The 19,803-nt window shown below is 44.8% G+C and overlaps 1 protein-coding gene across 1 annotated transcript in view; it reads left to right on the top strand.

Moving 5' to 3' along the window:
• Positions 1–1,422: 1,422 nt before the first annotated feature.
• The window catches only part of dhx33 (DEAH (Asp-Glu-Ala-His) box polypeptide 33), a 90,304-nt gene continuing 71,923 nt past the window's right edge, over positions 1,423–19,803 (top strand). Inside the window, exons 1-2 of the mRNA XM_060848154.1 lie at positions 1,423–1,642; positions 10,229–10,389. Of these exons, the coding sequence (XP_060704137.1) occupies positions 1,459–1,642; positions 10,229–10,389 (345 nt within the window). The 5' untranslated portion in view covers positions 1,423–1,458. The remainder of the gene's footprint in view (positions 1,643–10,228; positions 10,390–19,803) is intronic.

The following is a 19,803-nucleotide window of genomic DNA, read 5'->3' as shown; positions in this document are numbered from 1 at the left end:
GTCTCAAATACAATTCTAGCAGCAGGAAGAGAACCCAGCTTTTAGCAGAATGTCAGAAACCAGAATTGCATGCAGTATTCTAAATGTGATCTCACCAATGTCCTGCACAGCCACAACATGACATTCTAATATCTATAGGAGAAAGTGAGGACTGCAGATGCTGGAGACCAGAGTTGAAAAATGTGATGCTGGAAAAACACTGCAGGCCAGGCAGCATCCGAGGAATAGGAGAATCGACGTTTCGGGCATAAGCCTTTCTTCAGGAATTCCTGAAGAAGGGCTTATGCCCGAAACGTCAATTCTCCTGTTCCTCAGATGCTGCCTGGCCTGCTGTGTTTTTCCAGCATCACATTTTTCAATTCCAATATCTATACTCAATGTTCTGACCAATGAAGGCAAGTGTGCCAAATGTCTTCTTCACTACTCTGTGTACCTATAACTCATAGAATTCATAGAATCTCTACACTGTGGAAACAGGCCATTTGGCCCAAGTCACACCAATCCTCAGAAAAAAATCCCAACCAGACTTTTCCTCTTCCCTCTTAACTCTTTGTTTCCCTGACTAATGCATCTAACCTATGCATTCCTGAGCCCGACAGGCAATTTAGCATGGCCAACTCATCTAATCTGCACATCTTTGGACTGTAGGAGGAAACCAGACCACTCCACACAGTCACCCAAGGCTGGAATCGAACCATGCACTGAGAGGCAGCGGTGCCACCCCCTCCCCCCACAATGCACCTACACCCCTATCTTTGTTTGGTCAAAGTTGAAAATCAGACAACACCAGGTTATAATCCAATGATTGGGCTATAACCTGGTGGTGGTGTGTGATTTTTAACTTTGTCCACCCCAGTCCAACATTGGCACCTCCACAGTTTTGCTTGGTGGTGCTCCCCAGGGACCAACCATTAACTGCACATATGCTGTATCTGCCACCCCTCTGCCTATTAACCCGTCTGATCAAAGTCCCGTGTACCCTGAGGTAATCTTCACTGTCCACTCCACCACCAATGTTGGTATCATCTGCCAATTTACCAACCATACCGACTAAATTCACAACCAAATGCAGATTGTGAACTTCCTAACAGAAAAGGCACAGTTCTGCCCTTAGCTGGAGTAAGCCGATGATTCCTTCTGAACCAGTAATTTATCATTGCTGACAAAAAGCTCACTTCTCCTGACTGCCTCCCTCCCAAAAATGGTGAGGATCGACCGTCAGCTTAATTTCTGGGTGGCCTCGGGTATTTCCGGGCGGCCTCGGGTATGTCCGCTCAGCCTCGGGTATTTCCGGGCGGCCTCGGGTATTTCCGGGCGGCCTCGGGTATGTCCGCTCAGCCTCGGGTATTTCCGGGCGGCCTCGGGTATGTCCGCTCAGCCTCGGGTATTTCCGGGCGGCCTCGGGTATTTCCGGCCGGTAGTGTGGTGGTTACTGTGTAATTGTGGATCCGAGTCTACATGGAGAGTCGGCCTCCTCCGGCCAAGAAGTTCAAAACATCGCAACCTGTGTGTGGTCAAAGGCGGAATAATGCACTTTTGCAGGAGATGGAGATCGATCAACAGCGGAGAGAACTGCCCATTTACCGGGCTCGGGGAAAACTCCTTGGACAACTGCGACAGCTGGACACGGCGGTGATTATAGGTACCACCATCACATGGCCTCACCGAAACCTCCCCCAAATAATACCAACCTCCGCACACCATCAAATTTGACCACCACCCCACCAATCTGAACCACCCTCCAAACTAACACAACACCCTCCCCAACCACCAAACTGAGCTACACTCTAAACTAACATCACCCTACCTGAACTGAAACACTACCACCCTTTAACATCAAGACCCCCTAAACCGGACCACCTCCTGCAAACTAAACTACTCCCCCTCCCACCCAAAACCTCCTTCAAACTGGACCACCTCATGAAACCGCCCCTAAACTAAACCACTCCCCTGTCCCTCCCACCCCAGAAACTTACCCAAACTGGACCACCACTGCTGACCGACCCCCCCCCCCAAATCTTTCCCAAACTGGACCACATCCCTCTCTGAAACCACTTGGCAAGTGGACCACCCTCCCCTTTGAACCAATCCAAACTAGAGTTGAGAGTGTGTTGCTGGGAAAGCACAGCAGGTCAGGCACAGCCCTCCAATGCCTGAAATGTTGATTCGCCTGCTCCTCAGATGCTGCTTGACCTGCTGTGCTTTCCCAGCAACACACTGTCAACTCTGACTTCCAGCATCTGCAGCCCTCACATTCTCCAATCCAAAGTAGATTAGATTACTTACAATGTGGAAACAGGCCCTTCGGCCCAACAAGTCCACACCGACCCGCCGAAGCGCAACCCACCCATACCCTTACATTTACTCCTTACCTAACACTACGGGCAATTTAGCATGACCAATTCACTTAACCTGCACATCTTTCGACTGTGGGAGGAGACCGGAGCACCCGGAGGAAACCCACGCAGACATGGGGAGAATGTGCAAACTCCACACAAACTGTCGCCTGAGGCAGGGATCGAACCCAGGTCCCTGGCGCTGTGAGGCAGCAGTGCTAACCACTGAGCCACTGTGCCACCCTAAGTAGACCCCATCACCCTGAAATCATCTGCAAACTGGACACCCCTCCCCAAAATCACGCCCCCAAAAGAACCCACTGTGGGATCAACTGCCAAACTGACACCCCTTGTGGAATTAATCCTCAAACTAATGCTGCTCTTCTCCAGCTTCATTAAAACCCTCCCTGAACTGACATCCCCCAAACTAACTTGGTCCAAAACCATCTCCCCAACTAACCTCCCTCCAAAAGCACCCCTGAAATCCCAAGCCTCCCTTCAAACTGACCCTCTAAAACTAACATGCCCAAAACCAACTCCCCATCTAACTCCTTGAAAGCCATTGCTTTTCCAATTTAACTGCCCCTCAAATTAAACATCCTTTTCAACCATCCCCCAAGCTGACTCCACAAAATGACCTGCAAACAAACCCCCTCAAACAGGCCACCATTCCACAATTACCCGAAAACTAACCCTGCCGTTCTGAAACCACCTCCTGCACCCCCCATCAAAACCCTCCCCTGAATTGACTCCTCCCAAACTAACCCCACCCTTCCAAAAAAATCACCCTGGAAAACCAACCCCCAAATCAGCCTCGACCCAAAATCAACCCCCAAACAGACTCTTCCGAAACCATCTCTGAAATTGACCTACCCCCAAAGAAATCATCCCTCCAAACCTCCACCCAAAATCACATCTTCCTCTGCCTCTCCCAACAAAACTACACCCCAAAATGATTTCTTCCTGGAAACCACATTCTTCCCCAAAAGCAACCCTAAACTGAAATGCCCCTCCCTGAAATCTTCCCCCCCTCCCCCCAACTGACCTCTAGTTACCTGCTTTTTTTCCTCCATCTATTTTGACTAGTGATGTCATATTAGCAGTTTTCCATTTGTCTTGTACTTCTCCAGAATACAAAGAGTTTTGAAAAATTACAACCCTGAAATGGCAAACTGAGCGCTGCCCTGCTTACCCTTCCCCTGTAGACCTACACACCCACCCTGACTGCCCCCAATCTCACAGGATTGTGGGATGCTAACATCACATTGTGTCAGTATGTGGCAAATTACACCGCCATCCGGTGACTATCTTCAGCCTCTGAGGAAAGGAATGAATGAAACTTTATCCGAGGTGTTTGCTTTTCAGTGAGATGTTAAAACCAAACTTTAGCCAGGTTAACATAACAGCTCCCTGACAGACTAATGAAGGAACATTGGAATTTTGTCTCAATGAGTTTTTTCAATATTTGGTTCCTAACTAATACCAATGAAATGAGAAATAAAACCCTAAAATTGTGGAACTCCTCAGCAGGTCAGACAGTATCTGTGGTAACAGAAAAATACAACGACGAAACAAGATTGCTTTATTTCCTCACTGCTGTTTATGTGGAAATAGGTTCCAAATTTGCCTACAAACTAATAGTGATTAAGCTTCAAACTTAATTGGTTGCAAAGTGTTCAGAAACGTATAAGTCAGTGCCAGTTTGACCTGTTTCTGGTGTTCCAAGTGCTGGAGGATGGCAATTGCACACTATATTTTTCTGGGACATTGAAGTACATTTCAACAATGATGTGGATGAGTCAGTGTTGGACTGGGGTGGACAAAGTTAAAAATCACACAACACCAGGTTATAGTCCGACAGGTTTGTTTGGGAACACTGCTCCTTCGTCAGGTGGTTGTAGAGATAAGACCATAAGACACAGAATTTACAAGATTTCAATGTCATGCAACTGAAATGCAATCTGTAAGCCCCAGAATTTCTTTTAAGTACTTTTCAGCTCTTCCAGTACAGTTACAACATTGGCATCTACCTGACGATGCGGAAAATTGCCCAGGTTTGTCCTGTGCGCAAAAAGCAGGACAAATCCAAACCGCCAATTACCACCCAATCAGCTGACTCTCCATCATCAGTAAAGTGATGGAAGAGGTTGTCAACAGTGCTATCAAGTAGTACCTGCTCAGTGACACCCAGTTTGGGTTTTGCCAGGATCACCCAGCTCCTGATCTCATTACAGTCTTCGTTCAAACATGGACAAAAGAGCTTATTTCCAGAGGTGAGGTGACAGTGACAGCCCTTGACATCAAGGCTGCATTTGACCAAGTATGGCATCGAGGAGCCCTTGCAAAACTGAAATCAATTGGTATCGGGGGCAACCAGTCCTAAGCCCAACAAACTGCATTTTGGGCAAACAAATCTTAGCAGGACTTACACACTTAATGGTATTGTCCTAGGGAGTGTTGCTGAACAAAGAGACCTTGGAGTGCAGGTTCATAGCTCCTTGAAAGTGGAGTTGCAGGTAGGTAGGATAGGGAAGAAGGCATTTGGTATGCTTTCCTTTATTGGTCAGTGTGTATTGAGTAAAGGAGTTAGGAGGTCATGTTGCGGCTGTACAAGACATTGGTTCGGCCACTGTTGGAATATTGTGTGCAGTTCTGGTCTCCTTCCTATCAGAAAGATGTTGTGAAACTTGAAAGGGTTCAGAAAAAATTGACAAGGATGTTGCCAGGGTTGGAGGATTTGAGCTATAGGGAGAGATTGAACAGGCTGGAGCGTCAGAGGCTGAGGGGTGACCTTATAGAGGTTTATAAAATCATGAGGGGCAGGGATAGGATAAATAGGCAAAGTTTTTTGCCTGGGTGGGGGAGTCCAGAACTAGAGGGCATAGGTTTAGGGTGAGAGCGGAAAGATATAAAAGAGACCGAAGGAGCAGCTATTTCACACAGAGGGTGGTACGTGTATAGAATGAGCTGCCAGAGGAAGTGGTGGAGGTTGTTACAATTGCAACATTTAAGACTTCTGGATGGGTATATGGACTGGGTGCTGGCAGGTGGGACTAGATTGGGTTGGGATATCTGGTCGACTTGGATGAGTTGGACCAAAGGGTCTGGTTCTGTGTTGCACATTTCTATGTCTCTATGACATGTATTTCCATCAAGGATGGGCATCTCAGTACCTCACTCTACCCCAAACCTACGGATAACCCCACAATGCTACACTTCTCTAGCTTCCACCCTAAACATATTAAAACAGCCAACTCGTACAGACAAGCCCTAAGCACACGCAGGATCTGTTCGGATGAGGAGGAACGTGACGGACACCTGAAGGTGCTTAAGGATACCCTCATGAGAACAGGGTACAATGCTGAACTCATCGATTGCCAGTTCCAATGTGTCGCAGTGAGAAACTATAATGACCTCTGCAGGAGACAGTCACGGGTTGGAACTGATTGGGTACCGTTCGTTGTCCAGTTCTTCCCGGAAGCCAAAAAGACTACTCCATGTTCTTTGCAGCCTGCAACACATTTTCAATGTGGAAGAGCATCTCACCCAGACCTTCCACATGCCTCCACTTCTCACCTTTAAACAAACCTTAAACAGACGATTGTTTGCAGCAAACCGCCCAGCCTTCAGGACAACATTGACCACAATGTGGTACAACCCTGTCGTGGCAACCACTGCAATACATGTCAGTGAGTTCTCACAGATACCACTATTACCCTTGAGGCACTACCTACCATGTACACACCAAGTACTCATGTGCTTCTGCCAACTTTGTTTATTTCATACGCTGCAGGCAAGGATGCCCTGAGGCATGGTACATTGGCGAGACTGAGCAGATGCAACGACAATGGATGAATGGACACCATGCCACAATCACCAGGCAGGGGTATTCCCTCCCAGACTGGGAACACTTCAGCGATCTGGGACATTCGGCCTTGGATCTTTGGGTGACTGACCATCTTCCACTGTGGACATCTGGATAGGCTACAGTGCAAAGTGGCCAAGCAGAGGCTGATAGCCAAGTTCGGTACCCATGGGAATGTCCTCAACTGGGACTTTTGGTTCATGTCACACTAGCGGTGACCCCACTACACTTCTCGCGCTCTCATATATCTATGGAGTGAATTTGTATTTGGTGAATTATATTTGCAGATGCATTCTATTTTGCTCAAAAACATCTTGTAAACTGCATTTTGGAAATAGAACCAGTCAGACTCAAGACTGGGATACAGACCTCATACCTTTAAGGCATTGTCTGAGCTGAGATGTCACCTTTTGTTATAAAACCTTAAGTTATCTGGAGAAGGTCACTTAAAAGGAGTTCTGGTATTTACATATTAATGATCCGAAACCTTCAACCCATTTTAAATGATGGAAGACTTAACAACAATCCAGGTTTGTTCAGTATATTGTTTCAGTTGCATGACACTGTAATATTTTGCTATAAATTCTCTGTTTTATGGTCTTATGCTCCACAACCACCTGACGAAGGAGCAGCCCTCCGAAAGCTAGTGCTTCCAAATAAACCTGTTGGACTATAACCTGATAGAACATAGAACAATACAGCACAGAACAGGCCCTTCGGCCCACGATGTTGTGCCGAACATCTATCCTAGGTTAAGCACCCATCCATGTACCTATCCAATTGCCGCTTAAAGGTCACCAATGATTCTGACTCTACCACTCCCACGGGCAGCGCATTCCATGCCCCCACCACTCTCTGGGTAAAGATGTTGTGTGATTTTTAACTACATTTCAATGAGACCTTGAAGGCAACTGAATTTACCCTCAACACCTTTCTTTCTGAAATAATGTCATTTCATGATACGTAGTGTGCTGTTTGCATAAAGTCAAGTAGACTTTGAGATTGTTTGCAACCTAACTCCTGAGATGGCATTGCTTGACTTCCATTATTAAATTAAGAGTGGCACTACCATTGCAACTAAAACATCGTCCATTCAACACAAGCCTCCCCTAAACTTAGGGGCAGCTGGTAAATGATTGGATGGAGAACCTCCTATGAGGTTCTGAGGAATGACCGTGATTGTGGTGAGGCTGTACAAATAAGTAATTCACTTTAGTCATTATGGTTTAACACTATTCAATAAAAGTACCTTGTCTCGTGTTAACATCAGAACTCGGAGCAGTAGTGGTTCGTTCAGCTTCTTGTTCCTGCTCTGCTATTTAGTACGATCATGGCTGATCTCATCTTGGCCTCAACTCCACGTTCTTGCCTGCTCCCCACAACACTTCAACCTGTTCCTAATTTAAGGTGTATCTATCTCCTCCTTAAACTTACTTAATATCCTGGCATCCACTTTGCTCTGGGGTAGTGATTTCCATAAATCAATAATACTTTTGATTTCTCCTAATCTATGTTCTAAAACTGCTACCCCTTATTCTGAGACAATCGCCTTTCATTCTAGATTGTGCCACATGAGGAAACATCCTCTCTGAGTACTTTGTCAATCCCTTTTGCATTTCATATACCTCCATTAGAATTCATCTTATTTGACACATAGTGTCAGCTCTAAACTTTGACACACTAAGATGAGTGATAGAGCAAAGTGTGCAGAGGACTGTGAAACTTTGCAAAGGGATGTAGATACTTCGAGTGGGCAAAAGTCTTGCAGTTGGAATACAATGTTAGTAAATGGGACGTCATCCATTTTGATAGGAATAACAGTAGAAAGGACTCCTACTTGATTGGTAAAATGTTGCAGCTTGCTGCTGTGCAGAGGGATCTGGGTGTCCTTGTGCACGAATCACAGTAGGTTGGTCTGTAGGTACAACAAATATTTAAGAAGGCAAATAGAATTTTGTCCTTCATTGCTAAAGGGATTGAGTTTAAAAGCAGGGAGGTTATGTTGCAGCTGTACAGCGTGCTGGTGAGGCCACACCTGGAGTACTGCGTGCAGTTTTGGTCGTCTTAGTTGAGAAAGGATGTACTGGCACTAGAGGGGGGTGCAGAGGAGGTTCACTAGATTGATTCCAGAGTTGAAGGGGTTGGCTTATGAGGAGAGACTGAGTAGACTGGGATTATATTCATTGGAATTCAGAAGAATGAGGTGGGGGGGGAGGAATCTCATAAAATTTTGAAGGGAATAGATAAGGTAGAAGTAGAGGGGATGTTTCCATTGGCAAGTGAAACGAGGACAAGAAGGCGCAGCCTCAAAATTAGGAGCAGATTTAGGACTGAATTGAGAAAGAACTTCTTCACTCTGTGAAATTCTCTGCCCAATTAAATAGTTAACGATACTTCAGTAAATGTTTTTAAAGCCAAGATAATTCCTTTATTGTTTTAAAAAAAAACTAAGGGTTACGACGAGAGGGTGGATAAGTGGAGCTGAGTCCATGAAAAGATCAGCCAAGATCTTATTGAATGGCAGAGCAGGCTTGCGCCTACTCCTACTCCTAGATCTTATGTTTATTCTCCACATAGGAATTGCTTAAATTGCTCAGTCTTTCTTCATCTTTGGAATCAAACCCATGGATCTCTTTTGAACTGCTTCCAATGCAACTACATCCCTCCTCAAGTAAGGGAAACAAAATTGTATGCAGTTCTCATGCAGTTGCAGTAACACTTAAATTTACCTGTCTTACATTTAAAATTTTGTTAAGCAAAGGTATTAAGGGATGTAAAGACAGGCCTCAGATTAGCCATGATTTCATTGAATGTTAGAACAGGCTGGGGAGGTTGAGTGGCTAACTCGTATACCTATCGATGTTCGTGCTCTTTAGCAATAAATCGCAAAATTCCATTGTCTTCCCTCTTACCTGCCGTACATGCTAACTAGCATTCTGTAATTAATGCATGAGGGCACCCAAATTCATCTGCACTGAAGTACTTTGAGATTTTTCCCAATTGTTGGTCTTTCTATTCCTCTGACCAAATATGATTTGGAGATGCCGGTGTTGGACTGGGGTGTAAAAAGATACAAATCACACAACACCAGGTTATGAAGCACTAGCTTTCAGAGAGCCGCTCCTACACCACCTGATGAAGGAGCGGCTCTCCTGGTGCTTCCAATTAAACCTATTGGACTATAACCTGGTGTTGTGTGATTTGTAACTCTGACCAAATAGATAACATTACGCTTGTCCACGTTAAACTTCATCTGCCAAACTTTGGCCCATTCATCGAACCTATCCAAATCCACTTGTAAATTTCTTATTTCTTCATTGTAACATTTCCACCTATTTTAGTGTCATTTGCAAGCTTGGCGATACTGCTTTCTACCCCTGCACCAATTCATTAACGTAGATTGTAAATAGTTAGGGTTTGACCATGTGGCACCATACCAAGTACATGTTGCCAACCTCAAAGGTCAATTTATCCTGAGTATGTACATAATGTAGTGGTCATGTCACTCAGCTACTAATCCAGAACCCCAGATTGGAGATGTGTTCATTAAAATAAAATTGGAAAATAAATGTAACCATTATAGTTTGTGTTAAAAACACATCTGGTTCATGAATCACATTTAGAGAAGGAAACTTTACCTTGTCTGGCCTATATGTGACCCCAGACGCTTCCTGTGATAACGTGCTTGACTTTTAACTCAGCTTTGGAAAATTGGCATATGCAAACAATGCTGGTCTCATTGGTGACTTCTAAAATCCATGGACATAGAAAAAACAAAAAGTTTTCATGGTAAACATGTGAATATTTCTTTTAAATGTCTTGATGAGATGATTTCAGTACAGCGTGTTTGAGTACTCCTTTCTTAGGATTTGGATTCCAATCTATATCAATAGGATGAAGGACTGCTCAAACTATTGGTCGTGAAGGTTTCGAGAGAGATCAGCTTAAAAGTCTTAGCCAGGTATAAAGCCCAAATGATGGGACAACTCGCTAAACTTGACTCATATTATGATGTTTTCAATTCAAGGTGAGACAGGTTCTGGGAAGACGACACAGATTCCACAGTATCTGTATGAAGCTAGCATCGGACGACAGGGTATCATTGGCATCACGCAGCCCCGACGTGTGGCAGCAATATCACTTGCAGCTAGGGTTTCAGAAGAAAAGAAAACGGAGTTAGGCACATTGGTAAGGTTTTGTTTTATTGCTTTTCAAAGTGTCATCGTGAGTGGCAAGGCGACCATTTGTTGCACGTTCCTGGTTGCTCTTGATGTGGAACTTCTAAGGACAAAAGAAACAGGAACAAGAGTAGGACGTTCAGCCCATTGAGCTTGCCCCACCATTCTAGATCATGGTTGATCATCTCATCAATATCATTGTTGTAGTTGAAAAGTTTGATGCTGGAAAAGCACAGCAGGTCAGGCAATATCTGAGGAGCAGGAGAATCAACGTTTTGGGCAGAAGTCCTTCCTCAGGGATGTGGGAGGTGAAGTTTAGAATGTTTGTTTAGATTAGATTCCCTACACTATCAATCAGGCCATTTGGCCCGACAAATCCTTACTAACCCTCCAAAGATTAATCCACCCAGACCCATTCCCTTACATTTACTCCTGTCTAAGGCAGCTAAAACTATGGGCAATTTAGCATGGCCAATTCACCTGACCAGCACATCTTTAGATTGTGGGAGGAAACTGGAGCACCCAGAGAAAACCCATGCAGACACCGAATATGTAAACTCCACACAGATAGTTGCCCAAGGCGGGAATCGAACTTGCGTCTCTAGTGCTAACCACTGAGCCACCCAAAGGAGCTGAGAGATAAATAGGAGGGTGGGGGTGGGGATGGGGGGGGGGAAGGTAGCTGGGAAGACAATAGGTAGATGGAGGTGGGGAGATGATAGTGATAGGTCAGAGGGAAGGGTGGAGCAGATAGGTGGAAACGAAGATGAACAGGTAGGAAAGTTCAAGAGGGTTGAATCTGGGATGAGGTTGGGGGAGGGGAGATGAGGAAACTGGTGAAATCGACATTGATGCCATGTGGTTGGGGAGTCCCAAAGCAGAAGATGAAGCGTTCGTCCACCAGGCATGGAGTGGTTTGGATTTAGCAGGTGGAGGAGGCCCAAGACTTCCATGTCTTTGGCGGATGGGGAGGAGGAGTTGAAGTGATCAGCCACAGGATGGTGGGGTTGTTTGGTGCATGTGTCCCAGAGATATTCCCTGAAACGTTCCGTGAGTTTGCGTCTTGTCTCCCCAATATTGAAGAGACCACACCAAGAGCAACAGACACAGGTGTTTGAATCGCAGGAGCATCTTTGCTGGATGTGGAAGGATCCTTTGGGGCCTTGGACAGCGGAGAGAGGGGAGGTTTTACACCTCTTGTGGCAAGGGAAGGTGACTGGAGTGGAGGGTGGGTTGGTGGGGGGCATGGACCGAACAAGGGAGTCGCAGTTTCCTACGAATGAATTGTAGGTTGTTCGAAGTTGATAGGGTTGTTAAGAAGGCACATGGTGTTTTGGCTTTCATTAGTAGGGGGAATTGAATTTAAGAGTTGCAAGGTTTAGCTGCAACTTTATGAAACCCTGGTTAGACCACACTTGGAATATTGTGTCCAGTTCTGGTCGCCTCATTATAGGAAGGGTGTGGATGCTTTAGAGAGAGTGCAGAGGAAATTTACCAGGTTGTTGCCTGGATTGGAGGGCTTGTCTTATGAAGAGAGGTTGAGTGAGTTAGGGCCTTTCACACTGGAGAGAAGAAGGAAGAGATGTGACTTGATAGAGGTGTACAAGATAATGAGAGGCATAGATAGAGCAGATAGCCAGAGACTTTTCCCCAAGGCAGAAATGGCCGTCACAAGGGGTCACAATTTTAAGGTGATTGGAGGAAGGTAGAGGGGAGATAGAACAGAACATAGAATGTTACAGCGCAGTAACATTCGCCCTTGATGTTGCGCCAACGTGTGAAATTAATCTGATGCCCATCTAACCTATACTGTTCCATTATTATCCATATGTACGTCCAATGCCCGTTTAAATGCCCTTAACGTCGGCAAGTCTACTTCTGTTACAGGCAGGCAGTTTCACGTCCCTACTACTCTCTGAATAAAGAAACTATCTCTGATATCTATCCTAAATCTATTGCCCCTCAATTTAACTCTGTGTCCCCTCATGTTAGCCTTCATGATTAACTTATATGTCTCAATTAAGTCACCTCTCAACCTTCTCTCCAACGAAAACAGCCTCAGTTCCCTCAGCCTTTTCTCGGAAGGGTTTCCGTCCATACTAGGCAACATCTTAGTAAATCTCCTCTGAACCCTTTCCAAAGCTTCTACATTGTTCCTACAATGCGGTGACCAGAACTGCATGCAATAGTCCAGGTGCAGCCTTACACAGTGTCTTGTACAGCTGAAGCATGACCTTGTGGCTCCAAAACTCAATTCCCTTATCAATAAATGCCAACACACCATATGCCATCTTAACAACCCTATCAACCTGAGTGGCAACATTCAGGGATTTATGCACATGGACACCAAGATCTCTCTATTCATCTACACTGCCAAGAATCTTACCATTAGCCGAGTATTCTGCATTCCTGATACTCCTTCCAAAGTGAATCACCTCACACTTTTTTCTGTATCAAACTCCATTTGATATTTCTCAGTCCTAGCTCTGCATCTTTTCTATGTTCCTCTGTAACCCACAACATCCTTCGGCACTATCCACAACTCTGCCTACCTTAGTGTCATTGGCAAATTTACTAACCCATCCTTCCATGCCCACATTCAGGTCATTTATAAAAATGACAACAGCAGTGGCCCCAGAACACATCCTTACGGTACATCACTGGTAACTGAGCACCAGGATGAATATTTCCCATCAACCACCACCGTCTGTCTTCTTTCAGCTAATCAATTTCTGATCCAAACCGCTAAACCATCTTTTCAATCCTGAAACTCCATATTTTGTTCAATAGCCTACCATGTGGAACCTTATCAAACATATACACCACATCAACGGCTTTACCTTCATCCACCTGTTTTCTCACCTTCTCAAAGAACTCAATAACGTTAGTGAGGCACGACTTACCCTTCACAAAACCATGTTGACTATCCTTAAATTATTCCTTTCCAGATGATTACAAATCAAACCTCTTATAACCTTTTCAAACACCTTACCCAAAACCAAAGTAAGGCTCACTGGCGTATAATTACCAGGGTTGTCCCAACACCCCTTCTTAAACAAGGGATCAACATTTGCTATCCTCCAGCCTTCTGGCACTACTCCTGTCGACAATGATGACATAAAGATCAAAGCCAAAGGCTCTGCAATCTCTTCCCTGGCTTCCCAAAGAATCCGAGGATAAATCTCATCTGGCTCAGGGGTCATATCTATTTTCAGATCTTCCAAAATTGCTAAAACCTCCTCCTTGTCAACCTTAATCCCATCTAATCGTGTAGCCTGTATCTCTGTATTCTCACTAACATTGCCCTTTTCCAATGTGAATACTGACGAAAAGTATTCATTAAGCACTTGCCTATGTCCTCAGATTCGACACACAACTTCCGATGACTATCTTTGAAAGACCCTAATTTTACTCTTTTGTTCCTCATATACCTATAGAAAGCCTAAGGGTTTTCCTTGATCCTTTCCGCCAGCAACTTCTCATGTCCCCTCTTAGCCCTCTCTTTTGATCTTTACTGGCTAACTTATAACTCTCAAGCCCCCTAACTGAGTCTTCACACCTCACATAAGCCGCCTTCTTCCTCTTGGTAAGAGCTTCAACATCTTTAGTAAACCATGGCTCCCTTTCATGACAACTACCTCCCTGCCTGATAGGCATATACTTATCAAGGTCCTGAGTGGCTGTTCCTTGAATAAGCTGCACATTTCATGTACATCCATCTTCTGCAGTTTCCTTCTTCATCCTATGCATCCTAGATCTTGCCTAATCGCATCATAATTGCCTTTCCCCCAGTTGTACCTCTTTCCCTGCAGTATGTACCTATCCCTGCCCATTGCGACTGTAAACATATCGGAATTGTGGTCACTATCGCCAAAGTGCTCACCTACCACATCCCTGGAACAATTTGGAGGCCTATAGAAAACTCCCAACAGAGTGACCTCCTTTCCTGTTTCTAAGCTCAGCCCAAACTACCCCAGTGAATGAGTCCTCGAGTGTTCTCTCAGCTGCTCTAACACTACCCTTGATTAACAATGCAACATTCCTCCATCACCACCACCCCTTTTACCATGTTCTCTTGTTCTTGCTGAAACATCTAAATCCCGGAATCTACACTAACCATCCCTGTCCCTCTTCTAGCCATGTCTCTGAAATGGTCACAACATCTAAATCCCAGGTACCCATCCATGCTGCAAGTTCACCCACCTTATTCCGGATGCTCCTGGCATTGAAGTACACACATTTCAAACCAACAAACCATTTCAAACGAAAGTCAATGCATCTTACATTGCCTTAGCAACCCCATCAACTTTGGTGGCAACTTTGAACGATCTTTGGACGTGGACCCAGTGATCCTTCTGACCCTCCACACTGCCAAGAATCCTGCCTTTAACCCTGTCATCTGAATTCAAATTCAACCTTCCACTTTACACTTTTCCATGTTGAACTTCATCTGCCACTTCTCAGCTTAGCTCTGCATGCTGTCAATGTTCTGTTGCAATCTACAACAGCCCTCCATACTATCCACCACTCCACCAACCTTCATACTTACTAACCCACCCTTCCACTTCTCATCCAAGTTACTTTTAGAAAAATCACGAAGAGCAGTGGTCACAGAACAGATCCCTGCGGATCACCACTAGTCACCAAGCCCAAGGCTGAATACTTTCCGTCTGCTACTACCCTCTGTCTTCTGTGGGCTGGCCAATTCTGTATGCAGACAGCTAAATTTCTCTGTATTCCATATCTCCTTGCATTCTGAATGAGCCTACCACAGGGAACCTTATCAAACGTCATGCTAAAATCCACGTATACCCCATTCACTGCTTTTCTTCATCAATGTGTTTCGTCACATAGAAGATTAGATTCCCTACAATGTAGAAACAGGCTCTTCGGCCCAACAAGTCCACATCGATCCTCTGAAGAGTAACCCACACAGACCCACTTCCCTCCGACTAATGCACCGAACACTATAGGCAATTTAGCATGGCCAGTTCACCTGAACAGCACATTTTTGGACTGTGGGAGGAAATGGGAGCACCCAGAGGAAACCCATGCAGACACGGGGATAATGTGCAAACTCCACACTGACAGTCAGCCGAGGCTGGAATCAAACCTGGGACCTTGGTGTTTTGAGGCAGCAGTGCTAACCACTGAGCCACTGTGCCACCCCAAATAATTCAGTAAGCCTTGTAAGGCATGATCTGCGCCTCTCAATGGTTTTCCAAATAATCATAAATCCTGCCTCTCTCAGAATCCTTTCCAATAATTTACCCAACACCGACTGATTAGTTTGTAATTCCCAGGGTTCTCCCTATTCCCTGACTTGAACATTTGTCATTCTCCAATCATCTCAAACTATTCCAGTGGACAGTGAGGATGCAAAAATCATTGCCAAAGGCGCAACAATCTCTTCCCTCGCTTCTTCTTGGGTATATCCTGTCTAGCCCAGGAATCTTATTTATCCTCATGTTTTTCAAAATTTCCAGCACATTCTCCTTCTGATCATCAACCTGTTTCAGCGTATCTGTGTGACCTGTTTCACACTGTCCTCACAAATGACAAGGTCTCTCTCTCACTCGTAAATACTGAAGCAAAATATTCATTAAGGACGTCCCCTACCTCGTCCGACTCCATAGAATCCTTAAAATGTGGAAACAGACCTTTTGGCCCAACAAGTCCACACCAACCTTCTGAAGAGTACCCACCCAGACCCATTCTCCTACCCTATATTTCCCATGAGTAATGCACCTAACCTATATATCCCTGAATACTACAGGCAATTTAGGCACTTAAATGGCATATCTTTGGACTGTGGGAGGAAAACTGTGCAGACACTGGGAGAAACTCCACGCAGATAGTCTGCCCGAGGCTGGAATTGAACCTGAGAACTTAGTGCTGTGAGGCAATAGTGCTAACCACTGTGCTATGGTGCTGCTCTCCAGGCACAAGTTCCCTCCACTATTACTGATAGGCCCCACCCTCACTCCGGCCATCCTCTTGTTCTTCACATAACATTCAAGGATATGTTCTACACTTGTGATATTTCATACTATATTTACCAGCATGATAAAAATGCCACAATTTACACAAACGTACTGGATAGAAACAAATCAATCAGTTAAAGAGATCATTGCTTGCGTTTACGCTTCACACAGGTCTCCTTCCAGTAAGATAAAAATAAAGGAAGGGTATTTAAAATGTTGGCAGTCCCCAGAATTGAAATATCACCCCTGGTTTGGACCGGGTTGCCGAGATAAGAAAATTGTCAAGGCTTTGGCCACACAATCTTTCAGCCCTCCTTGAAATACAAGTTGATACCAGAAAATGAGAATTGCAAACATCAAGCCCATTAAAGGGGAATGTAAAAACCCAGAGTCTCCCACTGCTAGTCTTCCACATGCATGACCTTGTCAAAAGCCTGGAGTCCACGTGGACTGCATCAAAAGCATTGTGCCCATCTGGTCACCTGTCTGAAAAATCAAATCAAGTTGGTCAGACATGACCTCCCTTAACAAAGCCCCTCCTTTATTTTTATCTTACTGGGCGGCACGGTGGCTCAATGGTTAGCACTGCTGCCTCACAACACTGGAGACCTGGGTTCGATTCCCACCTTGGGTGACCCTCTGTGTGGAGGTTGCACATTCTCCCTGTATCTGCATGGGTTTCCTCTGGGTGCTCCAGTTTCCTCCCACAATCCAAAAATGTACAGGTTAGGTGAATTGGCCATGCTAAATTGCCCATAGTGTTAGGTTCGTGAGTCAGGGGTAAATGGGTCTGGGTGGGTTGCTCTTTGGAGGGTCAGTGTGGACTTGTTAGGCCGAAGGGCCTGTTTCCACACTGGAGGGAATCTAATCTTTAAAAACCATGCTGACTGTTCTTGATTAATCTCTGCCTCTCCAAATGCAGATTAATTGTCCATCAGAATTGCTTCCAAAAACATCTCCACCACTGGGTAGACTGGCCAGCCCTGTCGTATCCTGGTTTATCCTTTGCCTCCTTCTTGGATAACGGAACTGCATTGGCTGTCCTCCAGTCCTCTGGCAACTCTCTTGTAGCTAGAGAGGAATTGATCAAGTGCCTGAGCTATATATTCCTCCTTCCCCCCCCCCCCCCCCCCACTCAATACCCTGGGATAAGCTGGGAAAGACTGGTTTTAATTCTACCAAGTATGATTATTTGGCCAGAGCAAACTGGGAGCTGTGGAACTGTGGTTAGCATTGTTGCCTCACAACACCAAGGTCCCGGGTTCAATTCCACCCTCAGGGGACTGTTTGGAGTTTGCACATTTTCCCTGTGTCTGTGTGGGTTGCCTCCAGATGCTTTGGTTTCCTCCTGCAGTCTAAAGATGTGCAGGTAAGGTGGATTGGCAAAGGTAAATTGCCTATAATGTCCAGGGAAATACAGGCTAGGTGGATTAGCCGTGGGAAATGCAGGCTTCCAGGGTTGGCATAGGGATGGATCTGGATGAGGGTCTAATTTGGAGAGTCAGTTTGCACTCGATTAGATTACTTACAATGTGGAAACAGGCCCTTCACCCAACAAGTCCACACCGATCCGCCGAAGTGCAAATCACCCAGACTCATTCCCCTACATTTACACATGCATGTGGAAACAGGCAACTTGGTCCACACTGTCAGGATTCTATGATTTTATATAGCCCCTACGACTCATCAAGTTTTGAGCCTTCCAGACCTCTCAGAACTTCATTTGTCTATGCTAACTTTAAGTATATTGCAGACCTGATTTCTATCCCCATGTTATCCTCCTCACCAGTGAACATCAACACACAGTATTCCTTTACAACCCTAACTACATCTTCAGGCTCCCTGCATATATTGCCACTGCAATCCTTACAAAGCTCTGTTTTTCCCTTGTTATCCTTTTTACTCTTAACGTATCTGTAAGACAACTTAGGATTTTGCGTTATTTTAGCTGCCATTATCCTTTCATGTTGCCCAATCTTTTCAAGTTCTCGTTTGCACATTCTGTACTCTGAGAGCTCTTGCTATTTTGACCCCTCTGTACCTGCCATAAGCCTTCCCTTTTCTCTTAGTCCAATGCTGTATATCCCTTGATATCCAGGGTTCACAGGATTTGATGGTCCCCTTCATTGGAACATGTTGGCCCTATATTCTCCATATTTCCTTCTTGAATGCATTCCACTATCCTGTGACAGATTTACCTGAAAGTAAATGACCCAGTTCACTCCGACCAAATCGTACTTGGTATTATTAAAACCAGTCTTTCCCAGTTTAGAGCTTTGATTTCAGACCCATCCTCATCCTTTTCCTCAACAATCTTAAATCTAACAGACTTCTGATCGCTGTCTGCAAAATGCTCCCTCACTGATACTTCAACCACTTGTCCAATTCTCGCACACTCTATTTTTAAAAGATGTTTAGATAAGTACATGAATAGGGAAGGTTTGAAAGGATATGTGCCAGGAACAGGTCGGTGGGATTAGTTTAGTTTGGGATTATGTTCGACATGTATTGGTTGGATTAAAGGCTCTGTGAGTCTTATGTTTGCTCTTCTGTTTCTCTCAGGTTGTTACGGGGCTTGCATTACACTCAGGATCATAATTGTTTCTTTTAATTTTTAATTTCTACCCATATAGCTTCATTTGAGGAATCTTCCTCACTCCTGTTATAAATACTCTGATCAAAATTATGACATCACCTCTTTTACTTTCTTCCCTGTCTCTCCTGAAGAAAATATGTGCTGAGACAGTGAGGTCTGCAGATGTTGGAGATTAGAGTTGAGAGTGTGTTGCTGGAAAAACACAGCAGTTCAGGCAGCATCCGAGGAGCAGGAAAATCAATGTTTCAGGCTGGAGCCCTTCATCAGGAGTGAAAAGAAATAACAGAAAGTGGTTGGAATATTGAGCTGTCAATCCTCCCTGTGTCTCGACCACGTCTCGGCATTAGCAATAACATTATTTGTTTTAATTTGTACCCTCAGGTCATCTACCTTGTTTGTCAGACTCTAGGCATTGAACAGAAAACACCATCTAACATCCCAAACTCCATTGTGCCTTAACTGGCCAATAACAATTATGGCCTTCTGACTCATTTGCTATCCTTTCTAATTTTGGCTGTTCATCTTCCCTGAAGATCATTATCTCTGGCTCCCACAGTTCACCAAGTATGTTTAAACCCTCTCCAAGACAGCAGCAAACCTGCCCACAAGGATGCTGGTCGCATCTCAATTTAGGTGCAACCCTGTCTCTTTTGAACAGGTCCCAGCATGCTTAAAACTGATCCCAATGTCCAAGAAATGTAAAGTCTGCTCTCTGCACTACCTCTGAAGCTACACAGTCATCTAAACTAACCTGAACAAATAAAATGAAAGAACTACAAATGCCGGAAGTCAGAAACAAAAATAGAAATTGATGGAAAACTCAGTAGGTCTGGCAGCATGTGCA

The sequence above is a fragment of the Hemiscyllium ocellatum genome, chromosome 31, assembly GCF_020745735.1.
Source record: "Hemiscyllium ocellatum isolate sHemOce1 chromosome 31, sHemOce1.pat.X.cur, whole genome shotgun sequence".
Classification (NCBI taxonomy): Eukaryota; Metazoa; Chordata; class Chondrichthyes; order Orectolobiformes; family Hemiscylliidae; genus Hemiscyllium; species Hemiscyllium ocellatum.
The sequence above is the reverse complement of the archived record's forward strand: the minus strand, read 5'-3'. Positions and strand labels throughout refer to the sequence as shown.